Below are 25,059 nucleotides of genomic sequence, written 5' to 3' on the forward strand. Positions count from 1 at the left end.
GTGCAGCAATAGTTGCAGTGTTTTCAGCCAACCAGTGTTGTTCTAGAGCTCATGCTTTCAACTGTTCTCTATATTATACACTGACTACACTATGAAAAACCATGGGCTCTTGGGTAAGTCTCTGAAATGACAACCCCTTGCTCAAAGATCACTCAAGCAATCACATTTCTTTGTGTCCCCAGTACCCAGCAGAATGCCCAGCAGATAGCTGAGCTTGTGCTGAATCCTTTAAATACTATATAGAAGGCAACCTGGGTAGGTACTCAGGAGAGCTGTTTGGATCTGGCAATGAAGTTTATTGGAGTCTTGGTGAAAACTTCTTTTGATGGGATGAGTCTCTTTATCATGCTCTTCACTTTAGTCCCTGCAAATATTAGGTCATCCATAAATATTGTTTAAGGAATAAATTGCAGTGGACTGAGGAGTAATGTGAGGTGGCTTTCTTCATGAAACGTGGCTAAGAAGGAAAGGTAGTGGTGGTGAAAGAGTTACTGGAACAAGAAAGTTTGTGGGTAAAAAAAGAGTGTTCTATGTTTGGTTTGCTAGCTTTTTAGAGATGTTGTGAGAACATGTTGAATGACACTAAGAGACAGTAGCCAAGAGAGGGAGAGGTAAAAAATATTAGAAAAGAGGATTTCTTGCAGGAACCAAGAGGGCAAGTTTCCAAAGCTCTGGTGAATGAGCTGTGAACAGACAGTAGCAGGTCCTTCTCCAGGGGTCAGCTTAACATCACTGTGTGTTAAGCTGCCTTAACAAGCCTCCATTTTCATTTGCAAAGGAAGTAACACATACCATCCCTTAGATATATGACCTGAAAAAACTTTTTCCTGATTCATCTTTCTTCTTCTTCTTCTTCCTCCTCCTCCTCCTCCTCCTCTTCTTCTTCTTCTTCTTCTTCTTCTTCTTCTTCTTCTTCTCCTTCTCCTTCTTCTTTCCTCTCCTTTTTTTTTTTTTAAGCTTTCTAAATCCAGGGAAGGCCAATCAAACCAAGAGGATCAGTCCCCTCTATTAAGGGACTGAAGAAAATGTTTCTTCTATTTCCAAAGGAAGATTTCTGTCACTGAATGCCTGAGCTCTTTCTATTTAAAACTTGATGGGGTGGGGTCTGGTGAGGGTCTCAATGAGGAAGAAGAGGCAGGGGATTTTATATTTATGGCACTGGAAGTAGACGGCAAGGACTGTATTTGGTGTTGAACTCTCCGAGAACTTGTTGGGTGGGAGGTGAACCCACAGGCAGCTGTATGAAGAGAAGGAGCTCTGGGTGCTGGCCACTGTGAGCAGTGTCACAGAGAAGGATGGGGCTTTGTGTGTCCTCTCTTTCCTTCCTCTTCTCCCAGTCCTCCTGGCCACCCATCCCCCAGACTCGCCCTGGGGAAGCACCAGGTTAGACACCGAGAACCTAGAACAGGATGTAAGAGCGTTGGTCAATGCTGACAGGAGAGGACTGGGAAATCCCAAGGGCAAATGGCATAGGACGAAGGGGAATTCCAAAAGCCACTGGGTCCTCTCAGGTCTGGGGAGGTACTGCTGTGTGAGGGAAACAGTTACACAGACCATATTTATCACCTTGATAGAGGATGGTAGCAAAGCACGTTAAGAACTATAAATGAATATGGTTGTCAAAAATAATCAAGCAATTCCTATTTTTATTGCCTACTATTTTTAAGACCATATGCCAGCCTCTGGAGAATTTTAAAAAGCCTAAGAAACTGTTCTCATCCTTATGGTCCAGTTGGAAAGATGACATAGGCATAATAACAACCAGTGAGCATAAAAGTTCCAAGGTTTGGGGCGCCTGGGCAGCTCCATAGGTTGAGCCTCTGCCTTAGGCTCAGGTTATGATCCTGGGGTCCTGGGAATAACCCCTCGAGGCCCTCCCCTCATTGTCAGGCTCCCTGCTCTGCAGGGAATCTACTTCTCCCTCTCCCTTTGCCCCTTCCCCCTCCTGTTCTCTCTCTCAGATAAATAATTTTTTTTTAAAGTTCCAAGGTTTCACATAAGTAAATAATAAACACTACAGATACTCAGAGGAAAGAAAGCTCTGTGATGACCCATATAGCTAGGGTGAATAAACCAGATTGCTACCACTGATCTTTTTTTATATCACTGCTACATTTAAGAGCCAGGCTGTGAAGCCCCCTCAGGAACCAATGTGAGAGGCATTTGCTTCCGGGTACCTTCTCCTGACTTGCATTAATGTCATAACCAGCCCACTGGCAGACACCTTCTAGAAAAGGAGGTCCCTTTTCATAACCAATTGAATTATCCGAATAATTCACACTAGAAAACTCGATGGCCTGTATCTCAATTGAAAGTAGGGCAGCCTTGGTGGCTCAGCAGTATAGCACCACCTTCGGCCCAGGGCGTGATCCTGGAGACGTGGGATCGAGTCCCACGTTGGGCTCCTTGCGTGGAGCCTGCTTCTCCCTCTGCCTGTGTCTCTGCCTCTTTCTCTCTCTCTGTCTCTCATGAATAAATAAAATCTTTAAAAAAAAAAAAAGACAGTAATTGTGGCATCATATAAACAAAGTCAGTTTTTGGGAATAAAAACACATGCCCCCTAGAGACTGCAGTATTGTGTCCAATATCAGGTTCACTGGATTTGAAGGAAAAGACAGCTCTTCACTCCCAGAAAACAAAAAGAATGATGAGACAAGTAGGCACTTCTTTAGGAGTTCACAGAGAAGTACCTGAACACTCTATAAGTTTTCTGCATCATTTGGTATCATAATCAGCTAAACCATTTTAAATTAAGACTAATATCTGTTTACCATTACATAATAGGAAAAAACCACAAGTGGAAAATCCCTAGAAACTGGCCAATCTCTTTAACCGCATCTGGCAATTTTCTAGTCTGAGGGATTATTGCTTTTGGATATCAGTTTTTTTTCAAATAAAGAAATTAATAAAACCAGGGCAGACTGGATTTAACAAAGAAATTGGATTAAGATTTTGTGTAAACCCTGTTCAGTAAGAGTAGCTGGATGGTTCAATGAAGGGCCTTATGCTTTCATCCCGATGTCTAGAGAAGCAATTGCTTCTAAAAAATAATAATAAATAAATAAATAAATATATATATATATATATATATATATATATATATATATATATCTGAGGCAGTTTGGAGAACAGGCTCCTGTAAAGCCCAAGAGAGAGAATTCTTGATTTGTTCAGGGTAAGAAGGGTGTCTCACCCTGGTCTACGTTTGTTTACAACACTCTCCACAAATGGGTGCCGCATAGCTCTGAGGAAAACCAGGGCCCAGGTGGCCAAGGAGCCAGGGCCGCGGCTCCTATGCGGGCATTCACTTTTCTTACACACACAGCTGCCATAGCATTCCCAGAGCCATTGTGACTGGCCTCTGAGGACCTCCCAAAGCCACTCACAGGCAGCTACTCCCTCTCGCAGAGCCGCAGAGCCCGAGGGACACAATAGGCCAGTTGTGGCTGGATCTCCCTCAGGGGCGTCATCTTCCTCAGTATTGCCTATTTGATAGCTCACTTTGATGGCCTAGAGCCTGATTACTTCTGGAGTCCTTACTGAAAACCTACCTGCCTTCTCAGGGAGGCCCTCCTTTCTCAGACAATTACAGTACAGCCCTTCCACTTCAATAATCCTGAGTAATCCTCTCTGATTTATTGACCCGCTTACATAGTATAATTCATTTATTCATTTTATTAAATAAATAATTTATTCCCTTAATAAATAAATTTATTCCTTCAGCCATACATAACTCCAACTCCATAAAGGAAGGTTTCAAGAATGGCTAGGCTCTGCCTCACATACAGTTGGTCTTCAGTAATGAATGATGAATGAGGCACACCCGTGTGGCTCAGAGAGTTAAGCATCCAATTCTCAGGTCAGCTCAGGTCGTGATCTCAGGGTCATGAGATCAAGCCCCGCATCAGGCCCTGTGCTGGTCGTGGACTCTGCAGGAGATGCTCTCCCTCTTCCTCTCCCTCTGGACCCTCCCCCACACTGGTGTGGGTTCACTCTCTCTTTAAATAAGTGAAATCGGAAAAAAAAAATGATGAATGAATGAAAGTTAAAATGTTCAGATCATTAGATTGTTTTTTGAAAAAGTTAGAAGATATCAAATCATTTTATTTCTACTTCATTCAATTCTTAATTCTACCTGGTAGAATTAACCTCAACAGGGGGCGCCAGGGTGGCTCAGTTGGTTGAGCATCCACCTCTTGATTTTGGCTTGAGTCCTGGTCTCCCAGTTGTGGGACAGAGCCCAACATCAGACTCTAGGCTTAGCACCGAGTCTGCTTGAGATTCTCTCTCCCTGTGCCCCCGCCCCTGCCCTACTCCTGGTCATGAGCACTCTCTCTCTCTCCCTCTCAAAATAAATAAATAAAATCTAAAAAAAAAAAAAAGAAGGAATAACTTCAAGGTTCAAGTAGTGACCCTTAAAGATGTGAGGTCGATTTGACTTGTTTGTTTGCTTGGGGATTTTTGTTTGTTTTATTTTTAAATTTAAATTTAAATGTCCTTAATAAGCATGCACTTCCAATTTGCCAGTCCCTACCACTCCCTACGTTCATTCCCTGGTCCTAGGGTTTTACACATTTCCTATTCCCTCCAGCCTCTAAAGATAGTGAGTTTGCTAGCTTCTACCCTCATAGAAATTGGTTCATTGAATTGCTTAAACCATTGTATAATTTTGACCACATAATAATTTACAGTGTGTCTTTGGGCAAATTACTAAAAGTCTCTTCTAACCATGAAATTCTATAAAGATATCTATTGGTTGTTTGACAGTATATGCTAAGGTCATCTGAACTATTTTGGGTAATTCTTAGCTGGATATCAAGTGAAATGACATTTCTTTATGTGATCCTTAGTCCCAATGATCTCTAATATGCAATAGATCACTTAAGTTTATAGATCAATGTAAACTTTGAATTGAGATATAATGTCTCTAAATTCTCATCCTTTGATAAAACCAGTTTGTTTTCTCTATAATGTAATGAAAGCTTAAAAAAATAATATAATATAATATATAATATGATATATAAATAATATATATAATATATATAATATATATATTATATAATTATATAATATAATTATTATAATATAATATAATTATTATATTATTATATAATTATATAATATATATAATTATATATATAATATATAATATAATATATATATAATAAATAATATAATATATAAATAATATAATATAATGAAAGCTTAAATTCAGTCACATGGACATTCTTCCACTAAAAATTGAATAATTGAATAATTGAATAATTCTAAGACAATACTGCATAAGATTTACTTTAAATAAAGTGGTCCATAAATATAAGATTTACATTTCAATATACCAAAGATTCTTATCAGGCCATGTAAATTCATTTGCAGATAAATCTCTTTAAAATACTATTTATAGGAACTCCAATAGTTGAGTTAAATCAACTTGGCAAAAGAGACATTAAAAGTAAGCCAGAATAAAACATTGAATTTAAAATACAAGGTTGGCAACTAACCAAGATTGGCCACCAGACTTCAAGCTCAAAACTCTCTGAATAAGAGTAATAAAAAACATTTTCCATCTCTAATAAAATTTAATACTTTTTAGATTGATCAAAAACACATTTAGTCCTAACATAGGAAGAGAGATTCTATTGTAGTCTCAAACTTTTAGATTTTCATTTAGACTTTCATTAGTGAATCAAATAAACACTTTGAATGTACCTTCTAACATGCTAATAGTACCCTGGAGTGCAAGAAATACTGAAAGAAACCTCCCAAATATTAACAGCAGGATGGTAAACTCAAAAAGATATTTTAAATGGCTACTGAAAAGAGTACGTATAAATAAAGCAATTAAAACACACTTATGAAACAGAAGAAAGAAATGATTTTAGCTGCTTGAGATTCCTATAAACTTTAAAAGAAATTGATCTTTGAAATATTACACTGTAGAAAGAAGGAAACTAAAATACCCCTAGGCAATGAATATTACAGTGAATATAATAGTTTTTATTTTCCCTGTTTTTAGGTAGTGCATATATTTTCACATTTGTAATTCTAGTGATTGAACAATTCTGTATTTGGCTTTTTCTCATGTAATTATGTTCTAAACATTTTCCGTATTGCCGGAGTCTTCATAATATTTATTTTTAGTGATAGCATAATTTTCCATCAAATTGCTCAATCATTCCTTTGCTATTGCAATTTTAGTTTCTTCTCAGTGTATCCTTAAAATATTTAATTGTAACATTACTAACTATAATTCAATGCTGTCATTTAATTTCTTTGTTCTTTTGGTATATGCTGATTTCACTAACTGGGTTAAATCCTCAGGAGTTTCAAAGAGCATGGAAGACACATATGAAACCAAGACACATTTCAAGCATTCAGTGACCACAAGTCTTAAAACACTGCAACACTTATTAAAGTTCCATTCTCATAAAGGAATAGACTCTGGATTCAAGGTGCCTGGGTCCTGTCTTTGCTCAATACCAGCAGGTGTCTTGGGGAAATTTGTCTCAGCTTATCTGTGACTTTGTTTTCCCATCTGTAAAATGGGATTAGTAATAGTAAAATTGTTCAAAGAATTAAACAAGACAATGGATATCAAACATTTACAACAATGCTTGAAATTTCTATTTAAGTTGCTGCAGAAAGAGCATCCCTTTTAATATTAGAATAGCTTTATATACTCTCTGTGCCTTACAGGAATTCTACCTGCAAGCAAGACAAGTGGTAAGTTTTCAAACTTTAAAAACAACTGTGAAATTTCTGTGAATTCTGTGAATTTCTGTGAACAACTGTGAATTATTTCTTAACCAGAAATAATTTCTTTTATTATCAAGTTTTTGCAGTAGCAAAATACATATCAATTCTTTTAGCAGCAATTGGGTCCTAAGCTAGCAATCTCAAATCAGTATTTCTTCCAGTAAGAATAACTCATCTTAGACATTTGTGAATCATTCTGTCAGCATAATCATAATAGTAAGAGTAAAAGTAAAATAGTCACCATCTACTGAACACTATGTGCCAGGCAAAACAATTGGACATTTAAAAATATTGTAAAATTTTCATGACAACCTGGGAGGAAATAATATTATCCCAATCATCCCCAAATGGGGAGACAGACTCAGCAAGATGAAACGACCAACCAAAAGCACACACGCCTAAAAAGTGGTCAGAATTGACCCATTTGAATTGTATTGAGATGAAGAAGTCACGAGACTGAATTCTCCTTTCATGAGTATCCATCCACCAAATTTCCCATTGAAGTTTCATTAAACATCACAGGAGGTAAAATGCATTTTCTTCTTCTGCATGCTGTAGGTACGAAGATGGATCAAGAGCCCAATGGTCAGTGTGGACAAGCATCAGAGTCCCAGCCTGAAGTACACAGGCCCCTCGGTCATGCACATCCCTCCAGGGGAGCCAGATTTTGAGTCTTCCTTGTGTCCAACGTGCCTGGGAGACCACACTTTCCAAAGAGGTGTTCTCCCTCAGGAGAAGGAATCGTGTTCATGGGAAACTCAATCCGGGTGTGAAGTAAGTTCACTTTTGCTCTGGATCCATTTCCCCAAAAGGATTCTTGGCCTTTGTTTTTCTTATATTCCTGCCACAGTATGCCAAACCCCTCCCCCCCAAAAAACCCAAACATATTTAATACATATGTATAAAGCTTCCGAGGAAGATATAGAATGTGACTTTTGCTAGCCCACAGTACTAAATTTTTTAGGAGGAGGGGGAGCCGAGGTAGAGGGAGAACCTCAAGCAGGCTCCAATGCTCAGCATGGAGCCCACCACGGGGCTTAATCCCACAACTCTGAAATCATGATCTTAGTTGAAATTAAGAGTCAGTTGCTCAACTGATTGAGCCACCCAGCCACCCTAGCACTATTTTTTTAATAGCCTTTATTTATTAGAAATGTTTTTGCTTCATAGCAAAATTGAATGGAAGGTATAGAGATTTCCCATGTATTCCCTGCCCCCACACATGTAGAGCCTCCCCGATTCTCACCAAAGTGGTGCATTTGTTACAACTGATGAACCTACGTTGACGCATCATCACCCAAAGACCACAGTTTACATTAGGGTTTGCTGTTGGTGTTAAGTTTGGACAAACTTATAATGACATGTATCCATTAATAGAGTATCATATAGAACACTTTCACTGCCCTGAAAATCCTCTGTACTCCTTCTATTCATCCCTCCCCCCTCCTACACCCTGGCAACCATTGATCTTTTTAGTCTTCACAGCTTTGCCTTTTCTAGAGTTGGAATATAGTTGGAATCATACAGTATGTTGTACTGATTTTAATGCTATTCCAATGTGGATCCAGCCATATATTGATCAACTAGGAATCCCTCATAAGGTGTTCGATCACACAGTGACCAGTTCTTATATAATGCAAAAAAAAAGATATCATAACCGCCATTGATGGATTTGTAGCCTTCACTGAAATACTTATCTCAATATGATTTGACCCACAACAGAGCACTATGCCAAACCATATTTCACTAATTTTCATATGTAATACTCATATTTTTATATATACTCATATTTTTTAAGACTTATTTTTCTCTGTTCTACCAAGAGTTTTGTTTTTGTTTTTAATTTTGTTAATCGAGAAAGCCAGATAAATGATTTATCTTGCAGGTTCTAAAATTTCAAAAATTTAAGATTGTATTTTTCACTTATAACTCAATTAGGCTTATATTTATTTTGACTTTTTAAACCATTAAATTAAATGCTTATGTTACTTTTATTATCATTCTATTGACACAAAACCACAAATTAGGAAGACAGAACATGTTATTACAAAGTACAATTAATTGCAAATGATCTACCAATACATTATTTTAGAACAGTGCTTTATAAGATGATAAGTGTTAATAACTCTTCCCTGCTTTTTTTTTTTTTTTTCCTGAAGGAAATGTTTTCCAAAGATCAAGGAATCATTGTAGCTGCTAAAAATGCTTGAATCTGAGTTCAACTCTAGGATATGCAATGTCTTAGAATCTGTTTCCTGCCTACTTTCTAAGTTTCCTAGAAAGGTCAAATGAGATAACACATATAAACTATTTCATAATCCAGAAAGTGCCATGCAAATAGACATCATTATTACTTATGCTTGCTGATTTACATATTAGCTAAGCCTGTGGATCTGTAACACTAAATTAGACTTCCTTGACTAGGTTAGCACTTGGCTGATCTATGAACATTTGTCATGGTGCCATTTGCTGTTTAGCTAGACACTGGCTCAACTCCAGGCTGATCATAAAAGGCAGTAAATAGATTCTAAATGCAAGGATTGGCAAACTTTTTCTGCAAAGGGCCAGTTAGTAAATGTCTTAGGCTTTGTAGGCCATTAAGTCTCTGTCATTTCTGTTCAGCTCTGCCCTGTAGGGAAAGCAGCCATAGATAATATATAATGAATGGGCCCGACTGTGCTCAAATAAAAGTTTTTATTTACAAAAACATGTGGCTGGTCTGCCAGCCTTAGTTTGCAGACTCTTAAACTCTAAGAGTGTAAACGAATTTGCCAAATCCTTAACGTCTAAAGGACTATTCATAACTTAGAGGTAGAAAGAGGGCTCTAGAAATCCTACACAGAGCACAAAGGCCTAGTACTAAATGTTTACTTGAGGGCCTGGTATATGCCCCATTTGTTAAGAGCTAGGGATAGATTAATGAATAAATGGAATTTTATATAAGAGGAAACAATAAACAAAGAGCTGGGAGGAATTTAAAGCAACACTGTGATTCATCCTTTTACTTTATCTGGAATAATAGGTGAATCATTCTATAATTTACAATGGATAACTGGATCTGACTTTGCTGAGTTTTTTCTTAAGGTCACCACAAATCAAGAAGACACTTAATATGTTAGCCATTTAACAATGAATCTATATTTTGTATTCCTACTGGGATTAAATCATGAGATAGTTCTGTGACAAAGGCACCTCTGTCCTTTCAGGAAGTAGCCTTTTGTGATGAGAAGATGCAGAGGCTGTTAGATACACAGGCCTAGTAGTAAAGACTCAAAGTTTTTCCTCTGACAACTCCTAATGTGGATAATTTTAAGCAAATCGTTAATTCATCCTTCTCTTTCAGTGTTCCCTCCTATGAAAATTGAGATTATTCATGTTTGCCATCTAGTCTTTCCTGAGGTTTTTTAGTAATTTGAGGATGAGATGGGATTTTAAAACATTTTGTAAATGTAAACTTATGTATAAATAGTGTGCTGGAGTCAGGCAACCTCATTCTGATGCCAGCTCTGCCACAAAGTCAACATATGAACTTGAGCAAGTCACAGAACCTCTCAAACATATGATGAGGCCAATCAACTCCAAAGCTCTTTTTAGTCTGAAATCCTACAGTGGGAGTTTGATCACCTATAAATGAAAATAAACTCTGTACCTGACCTGAAAAGATAAAACGTAGAAATGAGGTAAGAATGTTTTAAATAAAATAAGAGAGCAAATAGAGTGCTAGTCCTTTAAGAATATAGGAGGGGGTGAGTTCTGACTTTAAAAAACAATACATTTCAGGGGCACCCAGGTGGCTTAGGTGGTTAAGCATGTGATTCTTGATTTCTACTCAGGTCATGATCTCAGGGTCTCAGGGTCCTGATCTCAGAGTTGTGAGATCAAGCCCCACATCAGGCTCTGTGCTTGGTGGGGAGTCTGCTTGAGATTCTCCCTCTCCCTCTGCCCCTACCTCCACTTGCTCTCTCTCGCTGTCTCACAAACAATTAATAAATAAATCTTTAAAAAAATAATCACAAACCTTTTTGTACTTAACAACGCAACGTAGGGGTCTTTAAAATTACCACTAATAGAATACAAAGAAAATTAGTTGATTCATGTCATAGAGGAAAATTTTTATTATACTTCTAAAATCTTTTGAGAAGACTAAAAATATGTAAGGGTAGAGGATTTTAATAAAACAATTAACCAAATATGATTTATGTAGAAATTTGTATCTAATAAACAAAGAAAACACATTATTTTACACATACATGGAACAATTACATAAATGGACCAAGAATTAGATCATGAAGCATATCTCATCAAATTCCAAAAAGCAGGAATCACACAGGCCACATGAGCTGATTACAATTTGGTAAAATTAGAAACTAACAGCAACATGAGAGCCAATTGCCATCCCTGGCCAATCCTTTCACCTGGACTCCACAAACACCCTACTATTAACTCTGGGTTTACATAGAAAATGAAAGATGGAAATCAAAAACTTTTAAGCGCTTATGTCACCACCAAGAAAATGCAAAATGAAACAATGAAATTGTATTTGCTTTGAATCCATCAGATTGTCAAAGGGTTAAAAGATTGATATTGGTAAAAACATGGGCCAAAATGCTGCTAGTAGAAGTTTTTTGGCAATGTACCTCTATTAAAAATGTTTAAATCTCATACCTTTTAATTTAGCAAATCTATGTATCCCCATCTTCGCTCACTACATACTTGCTTATGTTATACTAAGGATGGGTACAATGACATCCATTGTGATATTGGAGATGGTAAAAAAAAAAATGGAGGGGATGGAGGGAATACCTATGAGTAATAAAACTGTAAACTCATTATTGATTATGGTACCTCCATGTTGTAGAACAGTATGCAGCAGTTAAAAATGATCTCCATAGGTACTGATCTATCTGAAGTTATTTTAAGTTAGAAAACCAAGTTGAAGGTGAATATACATATGCATGTAGCATTAGCATTGTCACATTTATTTTTTAACTTCATATTTTTCTTTCAATGTATGTGTATGTATCCATGAATGTTTGTGTGCACACATGTTTGTATATAAATGCAAGTGAAAAGATCTGAAAGTATATTCACTGAACTGAAATGGTGATTACCCCCTTCCGAGGATTAGAATCAGTGGGAGAAAAGTAGTCAAAAAGGACTTCAGCTTTGTCTATACTGGTTGAGTTTTTCAAGACCATATTAATATATTACCCATGGGTTTAGGGAAAATACCATGCCTACCAGAAGACACACTTGTAGAAAGTATACAGTTACAACTCAATCCTATGGGTTGAAAGTCAGGCACTGTCACAAAGGTGGTTTCACATCGTAAGACCATTCTATCACCACAAAGAAAGGCTCCTGGAGGAAAATGGAAAATGCATGATTTTTTTGCTTCCACAGCCCCTTGCTTATACTCCTGTCCATTATGTTGCCCTGCCCTGTGTGATGTCTTTATGTGTGTCCACTTATTCTCTATGGTCCCCACAGTCATCAGATCTAACGTATGTTCAGTTTCCTATCTCCTCCAGGCCTGTGTACATGCTGTAAAGTTAATGTGTTCTTTTTTTCTCTTTGCCTTTATTAGCTAAAATTGAAATTTTGTTCATGCAAGTTTTTTAAACATGAAAAAGAGAGAGTAAGGACAAAAAACTCTGCAGCCCATGCTGGCTGGAAATCCCGTGCATTCCAGAGGTACTACATGGCCAGGGCTCACAGCTGAGACTCATTAAGCTTGCCCTCTCATATGGGATACATTTGGTGGAGTGAGGATTTCCTCAGCCTCCTCTGTCTTCCAACTGAAGGCAGCTCATAAGGTGCCCAGTCAGCGATCAAAAGCTGAAGCCAGGGCACCATGGCCTGTTTTTAAGGCCCTAGTGAAGTCAATCCTCCAAAAGGAGCCATCAGACTTGGAGAAGTTATTAACAAATTACTACAAACACAAGAATTAACACTGAGTCTGTGCTGTGAGGAAATAGAATGTCATTGCCTCTTCTTCTTCCTCAGAAACTCACCAAAGACAGAAATAGAAAGCACTTTTAATTAAGTAGACTTTACACAGTTCTACTGGGGAGAGAGTCTGCCCCAGGAGGCTTGTTCAGTGGTTGAGGTAGCTTACCTCCATCTGTAGGCTACCGCAGCCCAAGGAGGTGCACCGTTACCATGATATTTCCTCTCAAAATTGTTGAGCAGTTTCTTTGAAGCCCAGGAAGCTGGGTATAATAAAGTGGTCAGCTGAGCAATAGTTTCCATGCTGACTTACTTTCATATCTCCTTGAGTTTTCCTGATCCCTCTTAAGAGGAGGCTATAGAAAATATACTTAAATTATCCAGATGGCTTTATATATTTCTGGTTTCTTTCAATTTACATAGTAAAAATATTTTTTATGAAGGCTTATAGAGAATAAAATAGTGCTTCTATTGCCCTCTTCCCCCAGTTTTCTGCTCTTGGCATGACATGGTCTCTGAAGGATGTGTGGTGATTTCTAGGCTTAACACTCATAACGGTCCTTGTTCTGCACCAGATGTTAAGCCATGTAATCCTTGGGAAAGCACTCATCCCATAAAACAAAAGATGAGACTACTACGGGGCAGAGGGGACAAAAAAATGCCTCCCACCCCACCCCCTTTTTTTTGTCTGTATATTTAGAATCTGATGGAATAGATGACATTCTTTCTATCCAGAAATCCTGGGTTCTCCATCCATCTCTGCCTCTGGCAGGTCACATGACCTTAGATATGCTTGCATGGTTGTTTTTTGTTTTTTTTTTTTTTTCCCCATTTGAGGCTCACCTGCAAGCCGCGAAGAAGGAAATAGTGCTGCTCAACTCACAGGACTGATGAGAGGATGGGGAGCAAATGAGAAAACACGTGGAGCTCTTAAAAAACAAACAAATACACAAACAGGAGCACATGTTTAAGTGCTGGACTCTTGGTTTGAGCTCACATTGCAATCTCAGAGTCCTGAGATAGAGCCCCGCATGGGGCTCTGCTCTCCCAGGGGAGTCTGCCTCAGATTCTCTCTCCTTCTCCCTCTGTCCCTCCCACTGTGCACTCTCTCCCTCTTTCTCAAAGTAAAGTAAATCTTTAGAAAACAAAACATAAAAAGCATTTGAAATATTATGAATTGGCAATTGTAATAAAAGCTGAAAAGACTTTTAAACAAGTTAATCAGTTTTAAGCAAAACATTCATCACACTTCCAAGTTTTCCTCATTAAAATAATAATAATAAATAATAATATGTCTTGGAAAACATTAAAAATGACTCAGTAAGTTGCCCTCTTAGGGTAGTGAAAAATCCCTAAATACTATTTCCATTATATATCTGAAATTATTATTCTAATACTGAGGCAGAATTAGAAGATAGTTTTACCTCCCAAAAAAACCTTGGAATTCTTTTCACTAAAAAGGCAGCATTCTTAAAAATGTTTATTTCAGGCAGGGGTATATAAAAGAGAGGAAATGCTATTGGTTTCACTTTGAAGCTTTCAGTATTTTTTTCCTTTTGTCCTACAGTAATTTGAAATGTCCTAAGTGACTTCCAATTCAAGTAATTCTCTTTGGCTAAGATCCAGAGGGAAGATTGCCTCGTCATCCTATAACTTCTACTAAGAGCTATTGCCTGGCCAAAATACCCATTTTTAGATTTTATGCCTTTTAATATCAGTCCACATCTTTTCTAACTTTTCCTCATGATTTTCAAAATTCAGGTAAGAATTATTGCAGCAGCACTACTGAGATGTTTAAAAATAATTACATGAGCACCTGGGTGGCTCAGTGGTTGAGCGTCTGCCTTCAGCTCAGGGCGTGATCCCAGAGTCTTGGGATAGATTCCCACATCAGGCTCCCTGCATGGAGCCTGCTTGTCCCTCTGCCTGTGTCTCTGCCTCTCTCTGTGTATCTCTCATGAATAAATAAATAAGATCTTTAAAAATAATAATAATTCCAGGGATGCCTGGGTGGCTCAGCGGTTGAGCGTTTGCCTTCGGCTCAGGGTGTGATCCAGGAGTACTGGGATCAAGTCCCACATCAGGCTCCCCACAGGGAGCCTGCCTCTTTCTCTGCCTGTCTCTGCCTCTCTCTCTCTCTCTCTCTCCGTCTTTCATGAATAAATAAATGAAATTGTAAAATAAGTAAATAAAAATAACTCCATTTTCTTTATATACCAACTATGTTTTGGTACATGTTCTCTCTCAGTTTTTTCCCATGTGCACTTATCTTGTACCCGATTGGTATTATAATGAATCTGTGACAGTGAAGCTGCCTTTTTCTCACTTAGCATTCATTGGAAATATGTATATGTTGTAACATAAGTTTAATAACTATCATTATGGTTAACATCATATCAAATTGATGTCATTCTATGTAACCATCTACCTACTGTAGTACTTTCATTTTTATTATTTTTTTCTCTTTTTGATAAGGCTGCAAGTGATTTTTCCCCTCAATTTGAATAACCTTGAGATAAATCAAACTTTAGTCTAAGTCCCTAGTAATAGAGTTTGAAGATAATTATGGTGCTTGTCAAAATACTTCTGAGACCAATTTAAAAAGAGTTGAGTCAATCCAGCATTATATGAACAAAGTTCCTCCATTAGCACATCATCTCTTGAAAGTAGTGGCATGTTTTAATTTTTGTTACTTTAATTAAATGATACTTCAGTGATGTGATATGCATTTCTTTGATTACCAAAAATTTAAGGAATTCTTTTCCATTTTTAGATTTATGACTTGTAATTCGTCATGGGAATTATTTCATTCTATCCTTGCCTCTTTATCTGTTGCAATTTTGTGTTCATGTTCATCAATTTAAATGAATTCTTTCTCTTTTTTAAAGATTTTATTTATTTACTTGAGAGAGAGAGTGGGTGAGAGAAGCAGGCCTCCCCCAATGCAGAGCTCCATCCCAGGACCCCAGGATTATGACCTGAGCCAAAGACAGATGCTTAACTGACTGAGGCACTCAGGTGTCCCTAAATGAATTATTTCTATGTAGATTTAAAATTCTCTTTTAATCCTAGCTGAGGCAGATTTTTTTCCCCAGTCTGAGTCTTGATTATTACATTCTCAAAAATGAACCAGGTCTGCTTTTTGTAATATGAGAGGAAATGCCTATGTTAGCTTAAAGCTAAAATAGGCACACCTTCTTCCTTCAGAAAAAGTACTGAGTAGGGCCCTGTTGCCCACGGAAGGGTTGCATGTGAAAAAACGCCAGGTCCTGGGTGAGTATGGCTTCCTGCCTGCGCCGTGTGCACAGTTCGTATCTGGCCGGACAGCTTGATAACCAAGGAGGGAGCTGGCTCCTCCTCTTCCAAGAGTACTTCTGTGTTTCCAGTGCATGTTTCCAGGGTTCTCAGAGCCAGGGGGCCACCTCTACCCACTTCGGGTCTGCCTTTCTCTCCCAGAAGTGAGGCCTGGGGCCCTGGAGGAGAGTTCTGCCAGCATCCAGGGCAGAGGAGGAGGCAGTGGGGCCTCCAGGCCTCCCACTCTCCCCTTTGGGTCCTGACCAAAGGACTGTTTATTCACAACTTGGCACACGCTTCTGCTGTGTGTAAAGACATGGTTCAAGGACAAAAAATTAAATTTTAGAGATGAAACTCTGGGGTAAAATAGGTCTATGCCTGCACTCATAGCTCACTTCATTCTTATGACCCAAGCTCTCCTATGAATTACATCCTACTCGTATGCGTCCTTCCCAGGTGATAGGTCTGGAAGGGGACAAGGGAATCCATCCAGGCTATTTAGGACATAAAATATTCCAGGAAAGTTCCTCCTTGCCTTCTCCTGGAACTCTCCAACCCTTGGGTTGGAGCATATTGTGTTGGCTCTCACTGTATGTAACCAAATCTTTCCTGCTTCTAATTAAACTTACTCCTTTCAGTATAGTCCTTCCCAGAACCATATGGCTCTTTTCCACTAAAATGATATCCCTTCTTAGTAGTTTTGAGATTCTGAAAATTTTAAAAGATGTTTCATATACTACTAAAAGTCTACAAGCAAGACCAAAATTTAAGGGAACAAAGTTTAACTGTATGCCACATGATTTTTTTGCCATTATTTCTCTTTTTCTCAAAGTTTATGCTACATTTTTCCTGGATTACTTATTGAAATGTTAGAATTCTATCTATTAAGTAGCATCCCTATAGTGTAAACTACTCCATAAAGAATAAATTAAGAAATAATAATTTGGGGAAAGATTTCTTTAAAAAGTGTAACAATTCTAAAAATTACCTTTGGGAACCTGAAAAGATCCTTCTTATAAACCTTCTAAAGAAAAAAGGAAGTAAAAAAGCGATCAATATCACCTTGATATTTCCTTTTCACATAAAGTAAATTGCTCCTCATTCATTCTGCTTACAGAGAGCCTCAGATGAATACTTAAATGTGCTGAGACACATTCACCAGTGGTATTAGGATAAATAAATCATTTTATTTTCACATGTCACTGATGTTAGAGCCCCTTGTCTTTGTGAGCCAGTAAATAAATCAGTCTATTTCTAGGCAAGACTCTAGCAAAGCTCAATTTGGGTAACATCATCTCTTGAGAGAATCATCACACCCAGCCGAGTACACCAATATTCTGTAAGTGACTCAGCTCTATTCTGTAAGAAGATTAAACTTTTCTTATCGACCTTGAGTAGCAGACATTGGCATAAGAACATATTAAAACTCCCTGTGAAGTCAGGCCAAACTCCAGAGCTTGCTATCTATAATTTTAGTTTACTCTTCCAGCGTCCATAAGCCTTGATAACTGTAAATACATAATTCTATTCTCAAATCACTCTTCTCTCTTACTCTGGTAGGTGTTTTCCCTTTAGCTTGATTGTAAAATAAAGGAGATTCGTCTAGGTTTCTATTTGAGGGAAAAATGCAAGAATTCAACAACTGTCTGGGTTAGACAAGTAGCAGACAGGTGACTCCCTATTTAAGTAATAAGGAGCAGGGGTTATAAGTCTTTATAGATTAGAAAATGCTAAATGCATTAACTTGGTGGTACCAAAAAAAAAAAAAGAAATTAATGACTCTTAAAGTGCTGTTTTTGGCTTAAAATTGCATGTATCAGCAACACTGAATTATTTTTAAAACAATCAATCTGATACCAGCATGAAGACAGAACTTTCAGGTAGCAACCATCTATGCAAAATGGTGACAGGGACATCAGAATCCCGTATCCCAGGCAGCCCCAGTGGCACAGCGGTTTAGCGCTGCCTGCAGCCCAGGGCGTGATCCTAGAGACTCTGGGTCGAGTCCCACGTCAGGCTCTCTGCATGGAGCTTGCTTCTCCCTCTGCCTGTGTCTCTGCCTCTCTCTCTCTCTCTCTCTCTCTCTCTCTGCATCTCTATGAATAAATAAATAAAATCTTTAAAAAAAAAAAAAAAGAAGAAGAAGAAGAAGAATCCCGTATCCCCTCCCAGTCCACGACAGAGCCTTGGTTTGTTCTCTTGACTAGCGTTCATTGAGAGTTTCTATTACAGACCAGACAGTATCCGATGCAGTGCTTTCAGGAGAGGAAGGAATATTGACAAGTCACCAGGCAGTCCTAATCACTGGGATACATGTATACATGTATACAGTCTATACATAGGTGAAGGTATAGACTGCACATAAGAGGGTCCCATAGCTGACTACAGGGGATCGGTGAAGGCTTCCCAGTAGAAGAGTAATCTCAATTATAAGAGGTAAAGGATGAGTAAATTAGTGAGTTAGGGAAAGATGGGGATAAGAAGCCTAGGCCAATGAGACAAATAATCCAATATCTGGAGGACTGAAGTAACATTAAATTTTTTTTAAGTAAATTTTTTTTTAAGTAAAATTAAAACAGGGAAAATAAAGCTGAACTGGAAAGCAAGAATCCAGGTCATTAAGGCTTTTCACAAGGCATTTAAAAAAAATGTATATACTATCCTCAGGAAACAAAGATCCATTTAAATGTTTCAATCACAACAGTGTTATCATTAGGCATAAAGAATGGATAGGAGAGAGTCAGATTCCAGAAATTCTTCCTTTGGAGATTTATGGCCTAGGATTAAGGTTTATGGCTCTGACCCTGTTAAGGACAAATGAGCTTGAGATTTAATACAAAAAGTTTGGTTCTTGTTTTGTAAAAAAAAAAAAAAAAAAAAACCAAACAAACAAAAAAACAAACAAACAAAAAAAAAGGATTTCAGATTGGCAAAAGGTGAGTGATAATAACTAAGGGGCTCTCATTACTGAAATGGGGGGAAATGATTTAAAAAGAGGGTCTAAACCCATGAACAAAATTTGTTGTTCACTACATTTGTCATTGTTTAGTGACTAAAGAGAAAATGTAAAATTAGGATGTATAATTGAAAAGCTTCAAAGAGGATGGCAGTTTGGGGGAGAGAGGGAAATACAGAGCAAGAGGAAATATTTTGGGTGTGCTACCAACTATCACAGGCTATACTCCATTTGGTATTTGACTTGAGAAATCCCACAGCCTCTTGGAGAGGCAGAGCCTATGGAAACCAGAGTCAGGGAGTTCTGTCTGGTAGGATTACTTGTCCATGAGTAAGCAAAAAGCTGTAAATGATGGAAGAGAACAGGTATCCCTAAGGTGTTTTTGCATGGGTATCACCAGTCTTTGTATGGGGAGATGACATTGTTGACCTTGTATCAATGTTGAGTGTGGTCTGAGCTACATTTCCTAGCATTAAAGACTGAATTTGTACTGATCTGTTTATATTCTCTCACCTAATCTCACCACAGTCTAATAGAACAAATTCTCAATACACTGAAAGGATTAGTCTGACTGATGTCCCCTGGGCCTTTAGCACAATGCTCTCACAGACTACATTAATCAGACCCATGGTGTTGAATGGAAGCAATGGGGGAAGAAATAACAGAATTTGAAGAAATGCTTTCTTGAGTAATTTCTAGCCCTTGAAGAATGCAAAAGTTCCTATTTCCTTCATAGCTGAAATACTAATATCTGTAAGAACTCGACTGTTTATCAAAGATGTAAGCAGAAGTTAGACGACTTTGTTTCATGGATTAAGTCTAAAAGCCGTATGTACTTTCATGAAGGCTCATAATGGATTGGTAATGGTTATTATGGATGATAATATTATTTAGACAAGTTAGAAATACCAAGTTCAAAAGATGTTTAAAGCAAAAATGGCATAAACCATTTCACAAATGCACAGACTGAAATTATCTATAATTTCAGTGAATGGCATAAATTGTATGACATACAGTTGGCTCTGGCTTTCATTTTCGTGGTAAGCACAGCTTGTAAATCAGTGACATGACTCATGGATCTCAGGCATGGTGCATCAATCAAGCACCTGCTTTCCCAATTTGTCAAGTTACATTTCATATCTGAACACAAATAACCATATTATTAATGTCAGTCATCAAAATTAATCTTTCAGTATGGAAAGGATATGCATGTTTAAGCTAATAGGGTTCACTTCCTCCTTGTGGCATATCCCATGCACTTAATTCATAAAAACAGTGCTATGTCTCTTTGTTGAACATCTCAGAGGTCAATGCTATTTTGAGTTCTGTTTGTGGCTTTGTGTGGGCCATATATAGGTAAATTTTACAAAAGGCCACAGCAGGTGTGATTTTGAACTGAAGCCATGTGAAAGCAACAGCATGCTGCCTAACCTCACTTTGGGGAAATCCAAGCTTCTAAGTGGCCACACAGGATGTTTCATCAAAAGAGGGATTTTCCCCCTCTGCTCTGGGACACATTGCTTCCCTCCTCTTCCTTAATTCTGCAGTACAAAAATATTCTCCAACCAGCTAACAATTTGCCCTGTTATAGGCGACCACATTGGAGGATGGGATGGGTGGGACTAGAGAATGGGGAGTAGTTTAAGCTCTGAGGTTTGAAAGGGACAGTAAGAACAAACCTATGAAACACTCTGGTCAGCCCATCATGCCTCTGGGCTGGCTACTTGATATTATCCAATACTAAAACGAAATGATCCCTGGCCCACATACGCATCAAGCATCATTTTGGAGTTAGATCTCCCTTCAAACTCCAGCTCTAACACCATCTGTGTCTTAAAGTTTTCCTGTCTGTAAAATGGATAATAGTGCAAACCGAACAGGGTTGCTGTGAGGTTTCAGTGAGAGAATAGATGGGCATTTACTTCATTTCTCTCTACCTCCATCCTCACTCAAACTCCATCTTAGTTTCCCAAGCCTGAAAGAAATCAAACAGGCCCATGCAATGAAATTATGATTCCAAATGACATGTAATGTGCCAATCTACTACTTCTCTTCACCTTAACATTTGTATCCATTGGATACTATATTTATTAATCTTTAGTTTATGTCCTATACCTTTTTGTTCAGCAGAAAGACAATTAAAAGAGGAAGTAGAGATCACAAAGCAAGAACATGACTGAAAGAGCTCCTGTCAGTGAAACTTCTAAAGATCAAGTGAGCTTTTTATTAGTGAAGGTGTTAGGTCAACTTATTTCCAGTTTCAGTTATGTCTGCTTTTTGGAAAGCTCTCTTGAGCTACATTAGGGAGAAAACTGGAGGAAAGATCTTCAAGGGCACTTTTTCTCTAGGGCAAAATTTTTAGGATTCCCACCCCCTATTCTGAAGGTTACATCTCCCCTAAAGACCTATTATTGACAAAACCACACAGATTATTTGCCCAGTCCACACTGTGACATGAAAGGTTCTCACAGAAAAATAATTCCATTGACATTTTATCCCATGGAACTTCAGTCCTCCCTGGAAGATCAGATTCTCTGTAGAAAGGCATTTCAAGCAGGTGTGACTTTAATTGTAGGAGTTAATTGCTGCCTGGAAGACAAAACCTAAATATAAATAAAAGAACATCTCCTAAGGTTTTGTATTGTTGTTTAGAATTTTCTCAAATTTGATTTTATTATTTGAAAACTTATTGATATCAAGACAATTTTTTTCACTTATAAAGATAAAAAATGAAATATAGTATGGAAAACATAAGTAAGAATTATCTATACATCGATGAGCAACATCTTGAGCTTTCTGAGAGTACACCAGAGTACAATTCCTTTGTGCCAGATTAGTGAATAATATAGATTAAAAAACCACCAGCAATTGAGTTTCTTCAAGAACTGTACTTTAAAACTGTAAATTACTATGAAAATAGCAAGGCTGAAAATTGCTATGTAATGAATTGCCCCAGTTATACTTCCTTAATTTACTTTTAATATGCCTCCATTCAGGCAATTTAGAAGTAAGACTTAATCATTAGTGTATTAAAGATGCCGTATATTCTTGAGTATTCTCCGATTAATTCATTAGAATTGATTCTCTGTTTCCTACTTCAGAAGGCAGAAGCTAAATAGGGAAATGTATTGATGACAATGCTTTTCAGCATTTTTTATTTAGAAGGCTTGAGAATCTTTTTGAGGTTTTTCCTCCCTAGTTGAAATATCTGCTCAGACTGCCACTGTATAATCTCGTTCACAGCTGACGACAGATTACTATTTTGAACATACAAAAAAATTCTAAATGTTTGAAGGATCATAATGCAACATTAGGTACATTTCACGTGTTCAAAACAGCTCCACCACTGGCCCAGTCCACATATCCCTCACTCTCATTCCTTATTGCAAAAGCTCATTTCAACATCAGCAGTCCATCTGCTTGCCACCACATTCCTCAAACCATCCTCCTGCTTAAACTCTGGGAGTCCTGAGTACCAGCACTGGAAAATCACTGCCACTCGCTCAGGCCCTTCTCTGGTTTATCCTTTTTCTCAACCAATGACACCAGGAGCCCCTTGGCTTCTCTGTTCTACAGCGTCCTCTGGGACTGCTATCAGTAAACTCCATTACATCATTAAACTTTTCCTCAAAAGCCTCCCTCTGTCCTCTCATCCTGTTCTGTAAGATCAGGATATTACAAGTACCTCATATTACAAGTGTGTTTTGAAAAAGCCAGGTTCGCATTCCTCTGAGACTTCATTTGGGCGACGTGCTCTGAATCCCCAGGAGGAAAGAGCCTGAGCTTCCCCGAATACATTGGACCAAGACCATTTTTTTAAAGAAACATCTTCAGGAAAATGTCACCTTGGTTGAAATTTGGCTTTGTACTAAAGGTGGCACATCTTCTCCACCACCCTCAAGCATAAACAGCTTCTTTCTCCAGCTCCTCTGTCTGGGGGCCAAGACTCTAACTTAGCCTTCAAGAACTTCACCAGCTCTACTGAGCCATGACGCTGATCATCTACTAACCTCCAAGACGCTTCTTCCTCTTCTTTAATCACTTTGGTGCCTGATGTAACAATTTTGCTCCTACCCTTTCATGAACAATCATGCTGAGCAAATCCAATATTAACACTCACGATTCAGCTGATGGTGCCAACAATGACACTAATGATAACTAATATGTCATTTTTTTATATCTACTATAAGCAAAGTATATTAACACTTGACATACATTATCTCATTTAATCTCTCCAGCCATCTCCTCTGGCTGACACTGCCATACCATACTCCTTTATCATGCCCTTCTAGGCATTGCCTTGCATGGCTGCTCCTCGTCATGCAGACATCATCATTCTTTGCTGAAGCTGCACATCTACCAGACATTCCTATGGTGTGCTTACTGCAGGATGGACCCACCAAGCTATGCACAGTTTGTGTAGCTCAGAGCAGGGGTGACACTGGCTTAATTTGCTGGCAGGTTTATAAGACACATTTATAATCATTTGAGGGATCCCTGAGTGGCGCAGCGGTTTGGCGCCTGCCTTTGGCCCAGGGCACGATCCTGGAGACCCGGGATCGAATCCCACATTGGGCTCCTGGTGCATGGAGCCTGCTTCTCCCTCTGCCTGTGTCTCTGCCTCTCTCTCTCTCTCTCTGTGTGACTATCATATATAAATTTTTAAAAAATTTAAAATAAAATAAAATATAATCATTTGAGAGGTCATCTTTGGATGCACACTTCTTCCCAATGATCTGATGTTATCAAGCAACATGCTCTCTCTCCTAGAGGCAGCTTCAAATGTTGGCTGCCATCCTTTCTCAGTCGTCCTTTCTCTCTGTGCCCGGGCATATATTCCATAAAATCACAAGCTGATGCAATGTTAAGATTAGAAGGGACCATAAAATTCACATGGCCCAGCCTCTCCCCGCATCTTACTGATAAAGAACTGAGGCCTGGAGAAGCCTATAAACTGACATTACCATCAAAAATTGGCTAAAGATTAGATAAAGATAATCAAATGTGCTTATTCCTTTTCAAAAAGGGATTTATTTTGTTGAATATATCCTTGGCTATTTCTTATCTGCCAGGTTGTCATGGTTATAGATCCAAGTCTGTTAGTAAACACCCTGTGCATATATATTTCTCTTGATCATTCACTAATTGATAGGCTGATGCGTTGTCAGAGAAAAATAGGCCCGACTGCTTTTCATAGCAGCACAATGAGGTTCTTTCTGTTGGGTGGTTCTGATTTCCTTTGCACCAGATGGTTGTCCCACAAAGGCCCCAAAACTCCTGGGATCATTAGGATTCCAGATGTGCTTGCTACTGTTGATCTGAGGTGATGTGACTGCACTTCTCTTCCTGCCAAGTATGTATTCAGCTGTTAGACTGAATTCAGAAATGTTGGTCGACATGCTTCTAATATGTTTGAAAATTTTCATGTTTAATTTTGATCCTCCAAATAGGCATTATCCAGTAAAGATATTTAGGGTTTAAGTAGTTTAAAAGCTTGCCATATGAATATTGTATTCTAGAACTATATTGGTGAACATCTGAGACCATCTAATTTCCAGACTCCAGGGTTCCCAGGCGTCTCTTTTCTTAATGCATTGAACTTGTTCTGAATCCAATTATACTCTTTGCATTTTGCAAAATAACTCATTTTGAGTATTTGACAGTAGAATATACTTGGATATTGGGGGGAAAAGTGATTTTATTTTAATGTGCTCCAGATTGGAGACCCTTATTAAGGCTGGTCTGCCTTATTTCCCAGCTGTGCTAATTAAAAGCACTAATTATTTCCGTATCAGTATCTCAAGAGCATCTTTTGATGCATAAAAGTTTGAGGGAATTAAAAAACTGATTTTGGGAACCATGTGAGAAACTTAATATCTTTAGTCTCAATTTAAAAAAAAAAAGTTTTTATGTCAATTCATTTGACTTTAGTTCCTACTTCTTTAGTTTCAGATCTGTCCTGGATTTCTGTCATATGGGAAATAGTTGCCAGAGTCCCCTTTCTTTATATAGCAGTTAGTGTAATTAAAGCTTAAAGGGGACTTACCTCACTCCTGGTATTAATAAGCTTCTCAAAAGCAGTTTTCATATCTAATTCTTGTCAT

The 25,059-nt window shown here is 38.1% G+C and overlaps 1 protein-coding gene across 2 annotated transcripts in view; it reads left to right on the forward strand.

Annotated features, from left to right (window-relative positions):
- Window positions 1-25,059, forward strand: part of SGK1 (serum/glucocorticoid regulated kinase 1) — a 115,456-nt gene that overhangs the window by 35,632 nt on the left and 54,765 nt on the right. For both annotated transcript variants that reach the window (XM_025997861.2, XM_072720510.1), the window contains one exon: window positions 7,315-7,530. In XM_025997861.2, coding sequence (XP_025853646.1) covers window positions 7,315-7,530 — 216 coding nt within the window. The remainder of the gene's footprint in view (window positions 1-7,314; window positions 7,531-25,059) is intronic.

This window comes from Vulpes vulpes, chromosome 1, assembly GCF_048418805.1.
Source record: "Vulpes vulpes isolate BD-2025 chromosome 1, VulVul3, whole genome shotgun sequence".
NCBI lineage: Eukaryota > Metazoa > Chordata > Mammalia > Carnivora > Canidae > Vulpes > Vulpes vulpes.